This window comes from Lithobates pipiens, unplaced genomic scaffold (genome assembly GCF_037356315.1).
Source record: "Lithobates pipiens isolate NorthernLeopardFrog02 unplaced genomic scaffold, aLitPip1_a1.2 Scaffold_22, whole genome shotgun sequence".
In the NCBI taxonomy this organism is placed as follows: domain Eukaryota; kingdom Metazoa; phylum Chordata; class Amphibia; order Anura; family Ranidae; genus Lithobates; species Lithobates pipiens.
Window position 1 is genome coordinate 64,911,786 of NW_027507784.1, and position 21,759 is coordinate 64,933,544.

A 21,759-nucleotide genomic window follows, 5' to 3' on the forward strand; every position below is an offset into this window, starting at 1 on the left:
TCAAAGTGCTGTTCACTTACTCACTGGCCTACTAAATTGGTGTCTTCACGTTCCTCCTATTGTAAGCAATTATTTCAGCAAGTGAGAAGTAAAGGAGAAAAATTTAGCCCTAATGTAAGTAGAACAGATCTGGGGGTTTCAGGACATGGCTTCAGTCTCTCTCTCCTGTTTTGTGATTATGATGACAACACGCATTCCTGGCTCTATATCAGGCTCTCAGGGATGGAGGATACAGAGGAATCCCACATCCTGAAGTTTTAAAATGCCAATGATAACCTTTGAAATGTATCTGGCAGCTGACACAAGGCAAAGCTTTAACATGATAGATGAGCTTGACGAACAGATAACCAAAATGGGAAGATGAACCAATGTTGAATATAGCAAATTTCTTCCAAGGTTTATCATCATATTTTGTAAAATAATGTGATGTGCTGTTAAAGTGATTTGACTACTTGTTTAGCGTAATAAGAAGCTTTAAATTGTATACGCAACCAAAACTTTTTTGGTGGTTAACGATTCATAAAGGTTTAAAAATCTTTGTCAGGTTTTTACTGCTACAAGGGAGTCTATTATAGATATTTACCCTCACTTCCTGTCATACTGACAACATTTTACAAGACAGGAAGGGAGGAAAACAACATCAACAAAGAAAAGATAGACAGACAGATAGATAGATAAAGTAGATAGATAGATAGATAGATAGATAGATAGATAGATAGATAGATAGATAGATAGATAGATAGATAGATAGATAGATAGATGGATAGATAGATAGATAGATAGATAGATAGATAGATAGATAGATAGATAGATAGATAGATAGATAGATAGATAGATAGATAGATGGATAGATAGATAGATAGATAGATAGATAGATAGATAGATAGATAGATAGATAGATAGATAGATAGATAGATAGATAGATAGATAGATAGATAGATAGATGGGACATGTTTAAAGTTTCGTAGTAGATATATGCAGACAGATATAAAGAAAGACAGGGGATGAAATGCAAGACACATACAGATATTAAAACAGTTGACATATTTTTTTTCTTACAGAACTGGTACAAATATGACTGGAATAAATCAAAAGCAAAGAAGTTTGATATTAAGATTGATGCTATTCCACTGGTGGCTGCAAAAGCAAACAGAAAAAAGGCCAGTGATGTGAGTACAAATTAATTATCTTTTTTTCGCGAGAATGAATGCTAGCACAATGACTTATTTGGTTGATTAACTAAAGGATATGAGCTGTTCACTTAGCAAAGTGAATTTCCACTTAGCTTAGTAAATACTTAGTAAATACTGCTGACTTGTTTGCATGAATTGGATATTCCAAAGTTAAATTGCACTGCATTAACAGGTAATTGAAAATTCCCTTTCAAAGTGAAAATGCTCTAAACCTTCAGTAAATCAATCCCAAAGTGTTTTATTAACTACATTTTTTTTTATCACTTTGATCACATTGACACTATGCATTGCATTAAATTATATGTGAACACCTTGTTAAAAAAAAAAAAAAAAAACATTCAGTTTAAAATAGAAATGAAAGGCAAAACATTTGTGTATTCATATTTAAAAACATTATACATACATTTGTCCCCCACTTTTTTTTATAAGTGATCACATACCCTCTAATCTCAGCTGCATAAGGATCTTAGAGAGCTGGAGAAGGAGAGGCAGCAGCACACTAATCTTCCCAAGTAATGGCTGTGCAGGGTCTGATCATTGGAGGAGATCAGATTTGAGTTCCCAGCACAGCTAGAAAACTGACCACGCTGTCATCTTCTAGTATGATCAGGAATATATACTTTTGATCTGACATATTCTTTAATAAATACTGCTCACCTGGTTTCCAACACACACGTTTGACACCATCTGAACCAAATAAGTTTATCTAAGGTCTCATCAGACCACAGGACATGGTTCCAGTAATCCATGTCATTAGCCTGCTTTTCTTCAGCAAGCTGTTTGTGGGCTTTCTTGTGCATCATCTTTAGAAGAGGCTTCCTTCTGGGACGACAGCCATGCAGACCAATTTGATGCAGTGTGCGGAGTATGGTCTGAGCACTGACAGGCTGACCCCCCACCCCTTCAACCTCTGCAGCAATGCTTTCATCACTCTTGCATCTATTTCCCAAAGACAACCTCTGGATAGGCTGCTAAGCATGTGCACTCAACTTCTTTGGTTGACCATGGCAAGGCCTGTTCTGAGTGGAACCTGTTCTGTTAAACCACTGTATGGTCTTGGCCACCGTGCTGCAGCTCAGTTTCAGGGTCTTGGCAATCCTCTTATAGCCTAGGCCAGTGATGGCGAACCTTGGCACTCCAGATGTTTTAGAACTACATTTCCCATGATGCTCAACTACACTGCAGAGTGCATAAGCATCATGGGAAATGTAGTTCCAAAACATCTGGGGTGCCAAGGTTCGCCATCACTGGCCTAGGCCATCTTTATGTCGAGCAACAATTCTTTTTTTTCAGATCCTCAGAGAGTTCTTTGCCATGTGGTGCCATGCTGAACTACCAGAGGGCAGTATGAGCGATTGAGAGCGATAACACCAAATTTAACACACCTGCTCCCCATTCACTCCTGAGACCTTGTAACACTAATGAATCACATGACACCAGGGAGGTAAAATGGCTAATTGGGCCCAATTTGGACATTTTCACTTAGAGGTGTACTCACTTTTGTTGCCAGTAATTTAGACATCATAAATTTCCCTGTTATACAAGCTGTAAACTCACTACTTTACATTGTAGCAAAGTGTAATTTCTTCATAATTATCACATGAAAAGATAGAATAAAATATTTACAAAAATGTGAGGGGTGTACTTGATTTTGTGAGATACTGTATGTATGTATTAATGTCCTTTGCAGTGAGCAAAATAAAAAGTGCATTCCACTTTACTATACCATTGGGGGGCAGTGTTAATGGGCCTTGACAGTGCTAAGCACATCATAAACTGGGATGTTAGTTCACATGTGGATCAGAATTGAGAAAATAACATTTCGCTGACTATTATAATGATTAATTCCATTTGCCTGTTGATTGTGATCTCAGCACATTAATTATCTTTTGAGTGATGATATATACCTATAATTTGACTTCATTCTCCACAGGTTGAATACAAGAAAGACTATGAACGGAACAAAGGAAAGATGATCGGAGCACTTAGCATTCACGATGACCCAAAGATGCTGCATTCTAAAAAAGTGTCTCGTAACCAGAGTGATGTAAGTATATGGCATAACTATGCATTTTATTGATAGCCACAAATGTGCACAAGTGAAACTCTCATTCTGTATATAGGTAGTTAGCCAGGAGCGTACGCACAGTGCCTGACAAAAGAGGTGACAGAGGACAACAAAACAGTTTTCAATGCACACGTAGCCCAGCTCCAGTGGAGTGGAGTTAGAACTAGGGGTGAGCAAATCTGCCCTGGTTCTGTTTAAGAACAGCTTTTCAAATTTCAAAGTTCGTAAAATTTGCGGGTGAACCCCTCAGTTCTAACTGACCTTTAATTTTTAAACCAACAAAGTTTTTTTTTAAACTATGCTAGAACTCCTTCATTAGTAAAGCCATGCTGTAGCTCCTTATGTAGCTCCCAACCTGATCCATTTGGAGTTTAGTATTAGAGCCTTAATATATAAGCCTTTGTATATAATATAAGTCTTATATAAGACTATGTAAGCCTTTTCTGAACCATAAATATCAAAGTGCTTCCAATGGCATAATAAACAGACCAAAATGGAGCAAATAAGAAAAGTTAATTAGTTGAGTTAACATTCACTTTAAGTTAAGCTGCAGAAAATACTATTTTATCACCCACTGACTTTAAAATAGCACAACCTCCCAAAAGAAGTTGAGTGAAGAGCATTTTCAGACCTCAGATGGAAGCAAAACCTAAAAATACCTCAACCATAAAAACGAGATGCTGGATAATTCCTACTGTGAAACAGAATACTGTCTTGCTGGCAGCTGTCGTTAAAACATCAAAATAATATATTCACCAGTATAAATACATTCATAGAAAGATGTGCAAACAGGAAACCAACACATATTAAGTACACTAATATTGGACAGAAAGATAAACAGGAATACATTAAATAGACAGTCACCACATAATAACTAACATTACATATTTAAAAACAAAAACATTTATATTTAAGGCTTCTTTAAAATGAGGCGAAGCTTGAAGCAGAGGTCATTTTGGCTGACTAGGAATCTTGCTTCTTTATCCCTTCGTACCTACAGGGTAAAGCAAATCTTAGTGCCTAAGTACAATTTTACAACTTTGACATGGGTTAGTAAAACCATTCATATCTGCACTATTTTGGGCATCCAGGTGGATTATACTGCATTTGTTTCAGGGCAAACTTGCTTTCATTTCGTGGTAAATGGTAATGGCTTCTATTTTTTTTTATTATCAAAGGAAAACTATCCCAAAATAGTAAAAAAAAAAAAAGTTTTTTTAATTTAGCTGTATATTTCTTGCTACCACCATAACCTTCCACCAAAGAACAACCAAAAATTGAATTTTCCTGCTCCTGATGATTGCAGCGATACCACATATGTGTATGTTAGTTGTTTTTTGTACCTGCAGTACAGCCCAGAAACAATAGTGCGCATTTTGCTTTTTTTTTTTTATCCTACCTAAAAACACACTAACACTGATACAAATTTAAAAAACTCCTGCCCCCCCCCCTTTTGACATGCTCCCAGCATAAAGTCTGATACGCAAATATGTGGCGTCACGAAAAAAAAGCCCAGTCCAGTAGGGTCGCATATTTGCGTACCTTCTGCGCTAAGGGGTTAATTATGTCTGTAATTCAAAAGGCTATAGAATGCCATTCATTTGCAAAGATTTAACACAAAAAGTATACTATAAAAAGGTAATATTATAAGCACAATTCATTTTTATTTAAATTTTATTGAATTTTTTTCATAAAGAAAATAGACAAAAATATTATAGTATACAGACAGATAAATATAAGCACAATTCATTTTTGACTCTTTTTGTGGCCTTTAGATCTATGTAAAGACTATAAAAAGGGTTAAAACCCCTATTGAGTTAAAATGTTCCGGAAACAAACCAGGACATGAGAGAAAATTTCTCCAATGTAAACGCAATTCTCTTCTTAAAGTGTTGTTATAGGAAAATGTGTCTATATAGGAGGATTTTCCCTTACCTCATGCTTTCATGATAGCTCAACGTTTTGGATTTTCTGTCACACTGAGGGGGATTTACTAAAACTGGAGCACTCAGTATCTGGTGCAGTTGTGCATGGTAGCCAATCAGCTTCTAACTTCAAATTGTTTAATTAAGCCTTGACAATAAAACTTTGTAGCCAATTGGTTTCTGTGCTTAGATGCATCAGATTTTGCACCATACAGTTTTAGTAAATACCCCCCTTTCTGTCTTGATGACAATGGCCTCTTAAACAAATAGAGGCATTCATTTCGGGGGGGGGGGGGGGTCACATACAAGAATACAACTGGACAGAGGTCTAACACTTCCCTATAGCATTTTTTGGTAATGATTGTTAAAAGTGCAATGGAAAATTTGCACCAGAGAAAGGAATTTTATGGAATCTGTCATAAATTTCGGGAAACACAGCCTGTCAATGACACAGGAGCGAAAATAATAATATTGTGTTGTGTGGCACAAAATGCCCCAGGCTACGATGATGCCCTTGATTCATAATTTGTTGGTAGACTGCCTACATCAGGTTTGGCCTATATTTTTTGCATTGCAAATGGTTGTCCTGAAACAATTTTTTAAGTATTTTATTTTCGTTTTTCTTCTAGATTGAATACAAGAAAGACTATGAGAAAGGAAAGACCAAATATAATGCACCCTTGGATATGATTCAAGTGCAGTTAGCTAAGAAATCCCAGGCTATTGCTAGCAATGTTGATTATAAACACCTCATTCACAGTTACTTTTACCCTCCTGACAGCATTAACGTGGAATCGGCTAAGAAGGCCTATACCATCCAGAGTGATGTAAGTAATCTCACATACATACACCTTTGTTAAATGGAGCACTTTTATCTGTTTATAGTAGTTACTAGGAAAAAGGATGTAAAGTTAAAGGTAAAATATGTATCACTACATACCTGTAGCTTACTGGATTTGTTACCTCTACAGCTAAATATCTAAAAGCATGTGTCTATTTCCACCATGGATCACTTATCACACTTAAATTATCACACTTAAAAATAAAATAAACTTATTATCACACTTAAATAACAAAATATAGGCATTCTACCACCCATGGGTTTGATGAACCACCAGAATTCAGCCAATTGTGAAGCTGAAACTGAGCAATACATTCAGGGCCCAATTACACCTACTGTAAGTATTCATTGCAGTGCATTAATGCACACTTGTTAACACACAATATGACACTTTCACTTGTGTGCCTTGGCCAACTCTGTCATTATGAATGAGCTACCAATGCACTACAGTGGATGAAAAAAAAATTCATGACCCTTTTTAAGGCATGCATCATGCCAAACACACAATATATGCGTTGTTTTGCTCTGCAGTGCATCATGCATTGGACTCTATTGTACAATGCATTGGAGTGCTAATCAGAATGTCAATGCACCACGCTAAGAGCAAGAGTTTCGGCAACATATTCATTGCAGCATGCATTGCCACAGTGCACATGTGTGAAAGGGCCCTGATGGCTTCTAAACACGTTAAGGAATTGAAGTGGGATAGAAAAGGGATAAAAGAAAGAAAGAACAACAACCTAACTGAAAGCAATTATATTTTTTACTGGGTTCAATTACAGCAATTTTGATCCCAACTCCTTGTGATCAATCCACCACTTTATGTTTTAGATTGCTATGTGATTTGAAAAAATGGTTTGCTGCATTAATTTGGCGTGTATATAACCAGCTCAGCAACTCCACCGGGAAGATAAAGACATAATATATTTATAAATGTGCCTTATTAGGGCATAAGCATGAATTAATTAAAATATTAAGCTTATCGTGGAACATAACACAGTAGTCAGAGGATCCACCAATCCAGTATTTGTTTATTGGAATGACTTTGGCAAAAACATGGGTTTTAGTATCAGATGACCATGCAGGTTTGGTGACCAAAATGGTAAATAATTACTGTAAAGTGAAGATCATTGTAGAAACAGTAATCCAACATCACGTTATTTTCCAAGATTAAATCATTTAAACCCTTACTTTACAAGCCACTTGAAATCACTTTTGCTGGCAAGTAGCCACCAGAATGTATGGAATCCACCACTTATGTGCTTGATGGACCACCAGAATTGAGTAGACTGTGAAGCTGGAACTGGGAAATACAACAAGGGCCATCAATGCACATGCATTATTTATTTCATTTTTTGTTTTTACTTAGTTAATTTGTGCTCTGTTTTCCAGGTTGATTATAAATCGGATTATAACAGTTGGATAAAAGGTTGTGGATGGTCGCCTTATGGATCCATAGATGCGGAACAAGCCAAGAAAGCTGGACAAATCTTGGATGAGGTAATGATATTCAGTGGCAACTTGTATTAGTATACCTGTTCCCTGTTAAAAAAAAAAAAAACTGTCATATTTTCTGTACACCCAACATATGTATCAATATAGGTCTTATATTACCAGAGCCAATGCTAATTAGTGAAACTATTGTAGCCTCATTCTGACATTCATGTCTATCCAGTTTTAATTGTGTATAAATGATGCACTTATTCAAAAAAGTGTAAAAACCTATCGATACCAAACCATATATAGGCAAATCTGTCTATCCAGTAACTTTCTTGCCAGTGTTACAGGTCTTGTACAGAAGCTGCATCAACTCGTAACCACAGCAGCTGCTTCAGTGATTAATAAAGAGCAATATTTAGAATACTATTTCTGCCCACAATATGGAATTACCGCTACTGTGATAAGCTCTAAGAAGCTTAGCACAAACATGGGGTTGTAGTGTTTCCAGGCCTGTAAAAATGATTTGGGCCCAGTGGGAGTTCAAACTTTTATGCCTTTACCTTTGGAGGTGTATGATGGTTTTTCGCTGCTATGATGTCTTGGGCACTAGGTTTTTCTTTGTTCTATTCAATTTGGGTCGGACAGTCCACACACACTCCAATCCCTCCCGCTCTTGTTATACTCGCTGCTACAATGGTCATCATTTTAAGGGTAGCAAGATCTTAAAATAGTTGTCGAATTGCCCCTTGTATAATTTCTTCCCTTATATTATGTAAGTGTTCAGGAGATCCATTTTAGCAAAATTAACCTTTGACTATATAGAAGGCACTATTCAATATAATAATTCTTTAGATTATTTGAGATACATGTTGTGGTAGAGTGTTGCACTATATTAGCTATTGATTACTGTATACAGTTTGAGGGTTTGAAGAATTGATAGAATTGACTTAGATAAGCATTTGAAATGCTTATCTAAGTCACCCCAGTAACTCCTCTAAATGCCTATTTTCTTATTTCTTAAAATAGCCTTTACCACTTAAGTGTGTAAAGAAAAAATAGTTGTATTTTTTTAAATGTGCATATTTCATTGCCCCTCCTTGTAATCCTGCGTATAAATATGTAAGTATTAGATACTATTTTTCAGAAATGTATAAAGCCTAACAAAGGGACCTGAGCTATCCCAGATCTTTAACCAAACAGCTCCAAAACTTTCTGCATCGGAGATGCATATAACTTTGTGACCATATCAGTTAAGGGTTTAAATACCATTTCATATTTGCCATGATTTCAATTCAGAAGATTCTGAACTATAGTTTTCAGGGAATGACTAAAATTAAATCTCTACTCTGTAATTGGAGATGTTATGACCTGTCGGTGCAATGGTCAGCGTCTTGCTTCCATCTTGTTGTCATCAATTTTCTGTAGAAAGAAAACGCTGCTCCAGGTGAAGGTATTCCAAACAGATTAGATGGGCTGGGTGCTAGCCCCAACTCGCCATCATGATATGAGGAATAGGAAAAAGGATACAGCTGCACACTACAACCAATCCAACAACGATTTATTGTGCCAACATAGACTGCCACTAGGACATAGGATACAGAAAAGAGGTGATGCATTTTGCATTTAACTCGTGCTTCTTCAAAACCAAGGTTCCGAAGAAGCAGGAGTTATGTGTGAAACACGTCACCTCTTTTCTGTGTCCTATGTCCTGGTAGCAGTCTATGTTAACACTTTAAATTGTTGTTGGATTGATGGTGGTGTGTAGCCATATCCCTTTACCTATTCATCAGTTTTCAGTACTGTTATTTCCATAAGCTCATTGTGATAGTCTATAAAAAATGTAAAATAAATAATTTGAAAAAAAAGACTTTGTGACCATATAAATCTGTGGTCTTAAGCAAAAGCATTACTGAGGTTTGACCCTAGTGGTCAATACAAACAAGAGACATTAGATGTCTCCATTTACCATAAAAGAATCACTTCTGTAGCAGGACAAAACTATTATTCTACAAATGATGTTCTGTCTTTCTCTTGGAAAAGAACTTCACCATTTGGAAAGATATATCACTCTTGGTTGATTCTCTGTTACTCATACTACGTATATGAGATAGAATTGGTACATTTGCTGTTGTTTTACTGTAGTCATAAAAATTCCTTTCTTTCCACAGAAACAATACAGACGACATCCAGATACTTATAAGTTTACTTCTGTAGAAGATGATCCTGTTATGGTCCAAGCTAAAATCAACCAAAAACAGAGGAGTAATGTAAGTATGCATTTAAACTCTTCAATTATGATAATGCTATTATCTTGTTTAAAGTGTAACTTTAGTCAGAAAATTAAGTCTTGATAGACTACCTAGGCCCTTTTGCCTAAACTATTTAAAAGCCAGTAAGGCATGGTCTCATCCTGCTCTGCACAGCCTCAGTTGCTCTCTATTTTCGCACTGTGCCAAAAATCAGAACCACTAGAGGCTGAACTTCTCTGGCAAGAAGAAACAGGAGAAATGCTGGAGGCAATTTACAGCACACACTCATTTTGGTAGCATAGTTTTTATTGTGGAATGTATGTTCCTTGCTAAAGAACATTATTTTTAATCAAGTTGTTATGGGTAAAGTTAAGCTTTGAAGAAACTTTGAGCAAAAATACATTATTAAAACACCTTTAAGTTTAGGTACCTCAAAAGTCATGGAATCATTTTACGGTTTGTAATGATTTGCAATGTCTTAACCACTTGCCGCCCGCCCTATTACAAATTGACGGTGGCAAAGTGGTTTCATAATCCTGATCGGACGTCATATGACGTGATCAGGATTATGAGCCGCTGCGCGCCCCCGGGGGCGCGCATCACGGCGATCGTTGTTGCGGGGTGTCAGTCTGACACCCAGCAACTACGATCTCGGTAAAGAGTCTCCGACGGAGACTCTTTACCACGTGATCAGCCGTGTCCAATCACGGCTGATCACAGTGTAAATAGGAAGAGCCGGTGATCGGCTTTTCCTCACTCGCGTCTGTCAGACGCGAGTAGAGGAGAGCCGATCGGCTGCTCCTCTGACAGGGGGGGTCTGTGCTGATCGATTATCAGCACAGCCCCCCCGAGGATGCCCACACTGGACCACCAGGGATGCCACCAGACCACCAGGGATGCTAAGCAAAAGGTAATCCTCCCTAGACCACCAGGGATGCCAGTCAGCACAATGGATGCCAATCAGTGCCCATAATGGATGCCAATCAGTGCCCACAATGGGCATCACTGATTGGCATGCATTATTGTTTGGCACTGATTGGCATCCATTAGTACAGTATAACACCAATGCTGCCTATGAGTGCCCACCTGTGCCGCCTATCAGTGCCCACCTGTGCTGCCTATCAGTGCCCACCTGTGCCGCCTATCAGTGCCCACCTGTGCCGCCTATCAGTGTCCACCCATGCCCATCTGTGCCGCCTATCAATGCCCATCTGTGCCGCCTATCCATGCCCATCTGTGCCGCCCATCCATGCCAATCCGTGCCAGCTATCAGTGCCAATTTGTGCCACCTATCAGTGTCCATCCGTGTCGCCCATCCGTGTCGCCCATCAGTGCCGCCTGTCAGTGCCGCCTATCAGTGTCCATCAATGCCACTTCATCAGTGCCACTTCACTGGTGCCACATCATTGGTGCCCATCAGTGCCACCTTATCAGTGCCCATCAGTGTAGCCCCATCAGTGCCCATCAGTGAAGGAGAAAACGTACTTATTTACAAAGTTTTGAAACTGAAAAAAAAAACATTTTTTTTTTTCAAAATTTTCGGTATTTTTTTATTTGTAGCGCAAAAAATAAAAACCGTAGAGGGGATCAAATACCACCAAAAGAAAGCTCTATTTGTGGGGAAAAAAATGATAAAAATTTCATTTGGGTACAGTGTAGCATGACTGCGCAATTGTCATTCAAAGTGCGACAGCGCTGAAAGCTCAAAATTGGTCTGGGCAGGAAGGTGTTTAAGTGCCTGGTATTGAAGTGGTTAAAGTGAGATTTGCAGTCAAAGAGCCTGCTCTGTAGGTTGTTGGAAAGAAGGGGATACTTAGGTGGGAGTAGTCTAGAGAACAGGCAGGAGGCAGGGCAATGGCACATAGTCTGCAGAATCTTGGGCTATGAGAAACATTAACCGCTTAATGCTATAAACTGTTGTCGGGTAAGCCAATTCCTATATATGAAATTCTATACATGGAGCTACCCTTGAATGTTGAATGCAATGTTGTCTTTGGAATCTATCGGTTCATATATTTTCTTTTTTGTTTGCAGATTCTATATAAAGCAGCAGGAGAAAAGGTTATTCATAAATATTCCTTACCTGCAGATATTCCTGAATTTATCCAAGCCAGAGTTAATGCCTATAACTTAAGCGATGTAAGATTTACTCCTACATACATATTATTTTTAACTCTCTGTTATTCAGATTAAATTGATTATATCTGTTGTTTTAGAATTGTTACAAACAAGGATTGGAAGAACTAAAGGCTAAAGGATATGATCTGAGATCCGACGCTATCCCTATCAAGGCAGCCAAAGCTGCTAGACAAGCAGCTAGTGATGTAAGTACAACATTATAGTAATATGACATCATTTTTATTACAGGAGTGAATAAAAAATATGCTTCCTTGGTGGACTTTCTTTTCCCCTTACTAGCTTTTATCATAGGAATGGCCAGGTCTTAGATGTGGGGTATATAATGGGATGTAATGTTTTCCAGACTGAATAGATGGGATTGGAACCTACAGACTTGCACATTTGTACAGGCTCCCTTTCTGTACTGAAATTACTTACTTTGTTATCACTGCACACTATGAGCTTCCTCTAGCATGCATTAGAAGCTGCAACAAGTTAGATTGTTTTTCCCTTTTTTCTGGCTGAAGGGCATCCAGCATAGCCCCTTCCACCCCAGCCTTACTGTTGTTCCTGGCTGCCCCTTTCATCCATTGATTCACTTCTACAATCACGATGAGGTGGGAAAGAAGGTGCCAATTAGGACAAAAATTATTCCGATTAAACATTATCTTAAAGCAACATGTTCACTGCTTTCAATAATTCTACAATCTGAGATGTCTATAGACCTGTACTGAATAAAAAAGCAGGCACAACTAATGTGCTGTATTTTTTTTTATACAGAAAGTACATCATGTAATATATAGTCAAAACAGTAGCAGAAATTAAATACATTGACTTGTTTACAGTAGTATTTCTGTTAATCTGATTACATTCAATTAAATATAACAGAAGTTTAAGTATGTCATAGTTGTGATATGTAATTGTTTGGATGTACTTTGTTTTAGGTACATTATAAGAAATCTTATGAGGCCCAGAAAGGGAAACTTGTTGGTTTCCGAAGTCTACAAGATGATCCTAAGCTTGTCCACTACATGCATGTGGCAAAGATTCAGTCCGGGCGTGAATATAAGAAAGACTATGAAAAGACAAAGACCAAATACAATACTCCACTGGATATGGTCAACGTGGTGGCTGCCAAAAAGTCTCAGGATATTGCAAGTGGCATTGGCTACAAACAGCCAATCCATCACTACACTTACCTACCAGATGCTATGAGCATTGAACTGTCCAAGAAGATGATGGAAATACAAAGCGATGTGAGTTGATTCTTTTTGAGAAAATCTGTCTTTCTAGGGGTTTCTTAAACTGTGGGACATGTACCAATGGTAATGCATAGGCTCATTCTTGTATGCTTTAGGAATGATGTATAGTTCCAACTTGTGGCAAACAAAGTAGTGCTAGCAATGGCTGTCAATGAAAGTACTACAAATAGAATGTACAGTAATTTAAACTGTAGACAAGAAATGTTGGCCTATGTGGCCCCAATGGCCTTCATTCAGAAAGCAGCATACTGACTAACTATAGGATGTGGTTTGGGTCTGCCACGGTTCCATGTACATCAATCCAGCGATGGGTTTTGCCTCCTGTCCGCACTGCTTGGATTCCTGCCAATGAGCCCTGAACCTATGTATTATTAAGCGTTTGCACCTGTGGGTTAGTGTTCAATCAATGCTTCTCCACGCTGTAGCTGCACTTCTTTGTTGCCTGTGGCATTTGCTCTTGCTTGAGTATACTTTGTTTTCTCTCTTGCTGCGCTCTTGTATTCCCTTAGGTTTCTGTCCATGCATCTCATCGTGTTCTGCCACAGTGTGTGCTCTTCACAACATTGTTTCTTGTTGTTTTACCTCCTGCCTCTCATGCCTGCATGCTGTGTCCACCTCTCTCTGCGCTGTTGCGCAGCTTCCCCTGCTCTACTGTGCTTCATGCTTGCTTACTGTGTCCTCCCTCTACTGTCTCCTCTTAGCTTGCTGCAGTAGTCTTTCCTTGGTACCTTGTATCCTGTGTGCACACTGAGTCATTCCAGTTTGCTATTTTCTTGCACTGTGCCTGTGTGTTAGAGAGCCGCAAACAGGGGGCTGCCTTGCAGGGCAACAGTTACACCTCCAGTGGCTCTGGTGAAGACCAGGCAGCTCCTTAGATCCTGCGACTCTGACACACCTCTGTTTGCATGTGGTCACACTGCTCCTGCATCTGCTAGGACTGGTACCCTACCATGTTTAGCCCTTTCTACTGCGCTAGAACCTGAGTTTTACAGTCCTAGGTGTCCTCAGATTGTGACAGGGTCCTTTTGAGATAAAACTATTTGAATATACTTTGGCAGTATACAGGCAGAAAGATGTACTTTCAAATGAATTAATTGAACAGACTGTATAGTGAAAATCATTACATTACAGCTAAACAGCTGTTAAAGTATGTAGGTATGGGGCATAGATGGTTATTTCAGTTTTTAATAGTAATAGGGGTAATATCTAAATAGAGCAGGAAGCAACCAAGGGCTGAAAAACAGATTCTGTAATGATAGTTCTGCATAACAAAAACAATAATGCTCCAGCTGTAGTTGAGAGAGTCAAACTCCAATTTTACAGAGATACAGAATATACAAAGCCAGCATAATATTTTGGAAGAACCTTTGTTATTTCTCATAAGGCCAGTACCTTTCAGTTGTACAGTGCCTTGCGAAAGTATTCGGCCCCCTTGAACTTTTCAACCTTTTGCTACATTTCAGGCTTCAAACATAAAGATATAACATTTTTATTTTTGGTGAAGAATCACCAACAAGTGGGACACAATTGTGAAGTGGAACGAAATCTATTGGATTTTTGAAACTTTTTTAACTAATAAAAAAATGAAAAGTGGGGTGTGCAAAATTATTCGGCCCCCTTGCGTTAATACTTTGTAGAACCACCTTTTGCTGCGATTACAGCTGCAAGTCGCTTGGGGTATGTCTCTATCAGTTTGCACATCGAGAGACTGAAATTCTTGCCCATTCTTCCTTGCAAAACAGCTCGTGCTCAGTGAGGTTGGATGGAGAGCGTTTGTGAACAGCAGTTTTCAGCTCTTTCCACAGATTCTCGATTGTTTTCAGGTCTGGACTTTGACTTGGCCATTCTAACACCTGGATACGTTTATTTGTGAACCATTCCTTTATAGATTTTGCTGTATGTTTGGGATCATTGTCTTGTTGGAAGATAAATCTCCCAGTTTCAGGTCTTTTGCAGACTCCAACAGGTTTTCATCCAGAATGGTCCTGTATTTGGCTGCATCCATCTTCCCCTCAATTTTAACCATCTTCCCTATCCCTGCTGAATAAAAGCAGGCCCAAACCATGATGCTGCCACCACCATGTTTGGGGATGGTGTGTTGAGGGTAATGAGCTGTGTTGCTTTTATGCCAAACATATCGTTTTGCATTGTGGACGAAAAGTTCGATTTTGGTTTCATCTGACCAGAGCACCTTCTTCCACATGTTTGGTGTGTCTCCCAGGGGACTTGTGGCAAACTTTAGACAAGACTTTTTATAGATATCTTTGAGAAGTGGCTTTCTTCTTGCCACTCTTCCATAAAGGCCAGATTTGTGCAGTGTACGACTGATTGTTGTCTTATGGACAGACTCTCCCACCTCAGCTGTAGTTCTCTGCAGTTCATCCAGAGTGATCATGGGCCTCTTGGCTGCATCTCTGATCAGTCTTCTCCTTGTCTGAGCTGAAAGTTTAGAGGGACGGCCAGGTCTTGGTAGATTTGCAGTGGCCTGATACTCCTTCCATTTCAAAATGATCGCTTGCACAGTGCTCCTTGGGATGTTTAAAGCTTGGGAAATCTTTTATCCAAATCCGGCTTTAAACTTCTCCACAACAGTATTACGGACCTGCCTGGTGTGTTCCTTGGTCTTCATGATGCTCTCTGCACTTTCAACAGAACCCTGAGACTATCACAGAGCAGGTGCATTTATACAGAGACTTGATTACACACAGGTGGATTCTATTTATCACCATCAGTCATTTAGGACAACATTGGATCATTCAGAGATCCTCGCTGAACTTCTGGAGTGAGTTTGCTGCACTGAAAGTAAAGGGGCCGAATAATTTTGCACGCACCACTTTTATTTGCTAAAAAAGTTTAAAATATCCAATAGATTTCGTTCCACTTCACAATTGTGTCCCACTTGTTGGTGATTCTTCACAAAAAAATTTAAATTTTATATCTTTATGTTTGAAGCCTGAAATGTGGCAAAAGGTTGAAAAGTTCAAGGGGGCCCGAATACTTTCGCAAGGCACTGTACATGTCACTTGGTGGTGTAGCATGACTAACAAAGGTTTGGAAGACATTGGCTTAGTCAAACTCAACCACCAAGTTAGTTTTAAGTAGACTTGTGCACAACGGAAAATTTAGTTTAGTTTTGTTTAGTTTTAATTTGTAAAATACATAATTTCGTTCTGTTATATTTGTTATGTTACGTTCATTTGTTTTTCGGATAATTCGTTATTATTCATAGAGTGTCGATATTCGTTATACTGAATCCCGAATCATGTCGAATTAACTCGTTATATCCACTATAATTTCTTTCGAATTGAAATTTGATATTTATGTATGTATATTGATTCGTGATAATGATTCGTAGTTTGGAAAGTCGTTTGTTTATTGAATCTATTAACACACACAATGACAATATCTCTTCTCCTTTGCTCAAATAAAATACAACACCCTTCTCTCACTTTCCAGTAATTCAACCTCCAGCACAAAATGAATCAGCCAATTGGACTGTGAAATTTACTTTGAGCTGACCTTTTGTTTCATTAGATCTTTAATGAATTACCGAATCATGTCAAATTAATTCGTTATATCCGCTATAATTTCTTTCGTATTAGTTGAAATTTGTTATTTTTTTTTTCGGCATTCAGGTGTAACCGAATGTCGGAAAGATGCAAAATTCATCCGAATTTCGATTTGTTACAAAATTAATTGCACATGTCTAGTTTTAATCTTTTTATTTGTTTCCTTTATAGAACATCTACAAGTCTGATCTGACCAGCTGGATGAAGGGGACAGGGTGGATTCCTATCGGGTCTCTTGATGTGGAGAAGGCCAAGAAGGCTGGTGACGCTTTGAACGAAAAGAAATATCGCCAGCATCCAGACACCATAAAGTTTACAAGTATAGCTGATACACCTGTCATGGTTCAGGCTAAGACAAATGCTCTTCAACTCAGTGATGTAAGTGGCCTTAACAACATTTCCTTTCTTATCATTTGTTTTTATGTTTCAACCCGTACGGGATGGGTTTCTAATTTACCTGTTGATTATAATTTTCTTTTGTTAGTTAATACATGGCAATTCATGAGGCATTTAGGGTTTCATGCCCTCGCTCAAACTAAATGAGCTGGCCTCCGTGCATTTATCCCACATGTTACTTGCTTGAACCCTGAATTTTATTGATAATAGATAGTCAGGTATCTGCCTACTTCCTCTTCTTTCCCCAAACTTGCACATATGTTAGTAACTGGAGACACATTCTTTATACTGATGTGAACTCTTGCAAGTCACTACTCAATATCCAAGCCAGAACTGACCCTAATAGTCCTCAACTATCTGTGCAGAGGAGGTCACACAGAGCCTACCAGAGATGATCAGGTTCAATGCTGCAGAAATGAATAGTCAGTGGGTCCATTTTGTGTAAATAATTTTATATACATTGTTGATATAGGTGAATATAGCTCAGAACATGCATATTTGACAATATTGTAGTTTGGCCCCTTCTGCATTCTTGGAAAACAACATGGCCTAAACTGTGAAAGGAACCATGATTTGGATTGTTGTGTTTTTGTGCACACTGAAAAGTGAAGTAAAGTCAAAGTATAAATGTGCTTCCCATTAATTCAGTCCAACTTCTTCTTTTTACAGAAACTGTACAAATCCTCAGGAGAGAAGACCTTGCACACATATCATTTGCCCCCAGATGCACCTCAGTTTATTCAAGCCAAGTACAATTCTGCTAACATTAGTGATGTAAGTTTCTTGTTTTATTCTATTGCACAAAGACAATTAGATCCTTTGTCTGTAACTGTTACTAATGTGTAAGAACAGAGAAACATGGAAAACCATTTAAGGCTTCATTAGAAAAATATGCATTTGTTTAAGATATCTGAAGAGATAATCTCCTTAAGAATGCCATTCCAGCTTTAAAAAATCAGGGTCATGTCAAGATATATTTATTTGTAATAACTCAGGATGAGTAGAACTTTCTAAAGACGAATAAAATGCAGCTAAATGTCTACTGTACATTAAGCCTCATGCAGAACATTGTCTAATGATTACAGATTCCTAAGATATTATTATTTGCTAGTAGAATTAAAGGAATGAAAAGGGAAATGTTCTAAACAAGTTGAGCACTAAGAACAGGCTCTTTTAGGAAAAATAAAGAGAGATGTAAAACATTCAACCAACCATAACCAATTACAAGTTGCTATTAATTAATTTGAATATAGTAGACTGAAATCTGGTTGCTATGATGGTACTTTGTTCATTTTAATCATTGATATTATTGTTCTTTTTTTTTCCTTTATTAATTACATTTTTTGAATATGATAAACTTAGGTAAGGCTTTGAAAGTAGGCCATGTTTACACACATGTTGGATCTCAGGAAAGGCTGCAGATAACTGAGAGATAATAACACATTCTCACTTATTCATTATCATAAAGCTGTTTTATTTCCCTAAATTCTAGTTGTATTTCATATCAGTGTTATGAAGGAAAACAGTTTCAGACTTTGCTTAATAATGGTAATTTGGCCTTTTTGGCTAGTGACTTCTATCTCTGTCGTTAATTACCTGTTTATCATAAAGAAATAATGAATAATGAAAAACACATTGATTGATAGGTAAAAAACAAATCTTTTTTTTTCAGAGTTTTTACAAACATGACTGGCAGAAAAACATTCGTAAAGGACACCATGTTCTGGGTGATGCCATTCCCATTGTTGCTGCCAAAGCTTCCAGAAATATTGCCAGTGACGTAAGTACAGATGGCTCTAACAATACTAAATACATTAATAATATCAGTATATTAATAATATTAATCCATTGGTCCACTAATAGTATAGCTTATGTTCTGCTTTATTAGGAAGTGGAAGGATAAATCAACTTGAGATTACAACAGACCCAAGCACCCCTAAAACTATAGGCTGCCACCACTGATAAAAATATTGTATTTAACTGTTACATTTTGGATTAATATAGCAGATATATATCCATATATTCAAATTCACAACCATTAGCACCTTGAAACACATATGTTGCAACCATTTGTCCACATTGTTTGTGACAATATATAAACATTGATTGTCATTTTGTTTTTCAGTACAAGTACAAACAAGCCTATGAGAAAGCCAGGGGTAAGCACGTTGGTTTCAGAAGCCTCCAGGATGATCCTAAACTTGTACATTTCATGGCTGTGGCTAAGATGCAGTCTGAGCGGGAATACAAGAAGGACTATGAGAAATTGAAGACCAAATATCACACTCCTCTTGACATGGTTAGCATTACAGCTGCCAAGAAGTCCCAAGAAATAGCCACCAACACCCATTACAAGCAGCCAATCCATCACTACACCTTCTTACCGGATGCCATGAGTGTGGGGTTGTCTAAGAACATGATGCAGATTCAGAGTGATGTGAGTATGGGCTACAACAGGCTTGGATACTCCAGCCAGTCAGTGATTCCAAGCTTTGTAGTTGCTGAACAGCTGGAGGGTTGCAGCTTAGTGAAGCATTTTCTCAAAATGGCTGTTAAGGCCTAACTCCAGACAAAATTTTTGTTTCTAGCAGAGTGAGGAAGACTTAAAATTTCCATCAAGCTTTTATTGTCAAACTTATACATGTGCAGAGTAGGAATGATTTTGACCTGGATCTATGACAGCAGGGCCCTAATTTCATGTTGTAAATAGTAAAAAAAACAGCGTGTGGAACAGCGTGTCTAACTTTGGATATATAATAAAGCACAAAAAGTAACACCTTTTTAGTTAATATATATTTCTTAGGGGATCCCATCTTCAATTTATTACAGATTTTTGATTCTGTCTGTGACCCTGTTAGGGAATTTATTTTCATTACCTCCTGACCCTGTGACATTTGTATAAGAAATAAATTAGGGGGGGGGGGGGTGTCATTGGGGCAGCATTAGAAAACATTCTCAGAATTTATATCCATTCTCCACTCTAATAAACTGTGTTTTTGCCTTTATTTATTTTTTTGTCCCTATTGAATAATTTCCTATCACTTGCTATTCTCATAGGAAGTAAGCGGATATCTTCCCAAAAGTAAAATTAAGAAATGTAACCCTTCCATGTTCTATCCAAAACTAAATATTGACAGCATTGACATCCTGTACAGTTTTAATGTGATTTTGATGCTACTATTGTGTGTTCTCTTATAGAATGTCTACAAAGAAGATTACAACTCCTGGTTTAAGGGTGTTGGATGGAGTCCTCTAGGCTGTTTGGAAGTTGAAAAAGTTAAGAAGGCTGGAGATGCTCTGAGCGAGAAGAAGTATCGCCAGCATCCTGACACTTTCAAATTTACAAGCATCCCAGACTCTATGGAAATAACTTTAGCTCAGAGCAATACCAAACAGCACAGTGATGTAAGTATTATAAATGACTATTTTTTCTTGCAAGTTCTGATATTATGACATGTCACAAGTAGACTTTTTTTTCATTTCTAGATAAACTACAAATCAGCAGGAGAGAAAGTAAAGCACAAGTATAATCTAAACCCTGATGACCCTAATTTCATCCAAGCTAAAGTCAATGCACAGAATATAAGTGAGGTGAGTGAGATTACACCACTCCTAATGTTATACTACAACAAAGCTCAGTACAGAATTGAATAAGCATCTACCAGTTGTTAAAAGATTTAGCCATCCAAAAAACATAGTTCAGCTGAATAGTTAAAAAAAAGGAAATCTAATTGCCAGAAGGATGCGGTAGTCCATACTGGAACTGTGAGGGCATCTTAATGGGCACATTGATAGTAAATTAATTATTGTCACAAGGTACCAAGTAGTCGATCAAACCATAAACAGCAACATTAATATTATTTAACCTTTTCAGCCCCTGAAGGTTTTACCTCATACATGACCAGGCTATTTTTTGCGATACGGTACTGCATTATTTTAAATTGTGCAGTAGTATGATGCTGTACCCAAATAAAATTGATGTCCTTCTTTCCACACAAATAGAGCTTTCTTTTGGTGGTATTTGATCACCTCTGTGGTTTGTATTTTTTGCGCTCAACAATTTTGAAAAAAAATAAAAAATGTACTTTCTGCTATAAAACACATCCAATAATAAAAAATAAAAAATAAAAAAAAAACAAATTTCTTCATCAATGTAGGCCAATGTGTATTCTGCTTCATATTTTGGGTAAAAAAAACCCCAATAAGCGAATATTGATTGGTTTGCGCAAACGTTATTTTGGCTACAAACTATGGGATATTTTTATGGAATTTTCATTTATAATTTTTTTTTTCTAGTAATGGTGGCAATCAGCGATTTTTAACGGGTCTGTGATATTGTGGCAGATAAATCGGACACCTAACTGCCATTTTTTTGGTACCAGTGACATTATTACAGTGATCAGTGCTAAAAATATGCACTGTTACTGTACTAATGACCCTGGCAGGGAAGGGGTTAACACCAGGGGCGATCAAAGGGTTAAATGTGTCCCTTGGGGGGGCTTGCTAACTGTGTGAGGATTGCTCTGACTGGGTGAAGACAGAGCAGGAACACATGATGTCTTTCTTTTTCCCTGTCAGAATGGCTATCTGCCTTGTTTATATAGGCAGACTGACATTCTGCCTCTGTCAGTGGCTGGACCCGCTGATTGGCTCCCCTTCTGTCCAATCAGCATGCCACCGCGCCTCCCGTGGCATGTG

At 37.9% G+C, this 21,759-nt stretch overlaps 1 protein-coding gene across 30 annotated transcripts in view; it reads left to right on the forward strand.

The window, feature by feature from the left end:
* The window catches only part of NEB (nebulin), a 300,983-nt gene that overhangs the window by 59,116 nt on the left and 220,108 nt on the right, over nucleotides 1-21,759 (forward strand). For all 30 annotated transcript variants that reach the window (XM_077447687.1, XM_077447688.1, XM_077447689.1 and 27 more), the window contains 14 exons: nucleotides 1,062-1,169; nucleotides 3,127-3,240; nucleotides 5,816-6,013; nucleotides 7,420-7,527; nucleotides 9,636-9,734; nucleotides 11,751-11,855; nucleotides 11,933-12,040; nucleotides 12,779-13,090; nucleotides 16,837-17,043; nucleotides 17,731-17,835; nucleotides 18,734-18,841; nucleotides 19,187-19,498; nucleotides 20,260-20,466; nucleotides 20,548-20,652. In XM_077447687.1, the coding sequence (XP_077303813.1) occupies nucleotides 1,062-1,169; nucleotides 3,127-3,240; nucleotides 5,816-6,013; nucleotides 7,420-7,527; nucleotides 9,636-9,734; nucleotides 11,751-11,855; nucleotides 11,933-12,040; nucleotides 12,779-13,090; nucleotides 16,837-17,043; nucleotides 17,731-17,835; nucleotides 18,734-18,841; nucleotides 19,187-19,498; nucleotides 20,260-20,466; nucleotides 20,548-20,652 (2,196 nt within the window). The remainder of the gene's footprint in view (nucleotides 1-1,061; nucleotides 1,170-3,126; nucleotides 3,241-5,815; nucleotides 6,014-7,419; nucleotides 7,528-9,635; nucleotides 9,735-11,750; nucleotides 11,856-11,932; nucleotides 12,041-12,778; nucleotides 13,091-16,836; nucleotides 17,044-17,730; nucleotides 17,836-18,733; nucleotides 18,842-19,186; nucleotides 19,499-20,259; nucleotides 20,467-20,547; nucleotides 20,653-21,759) is intronic.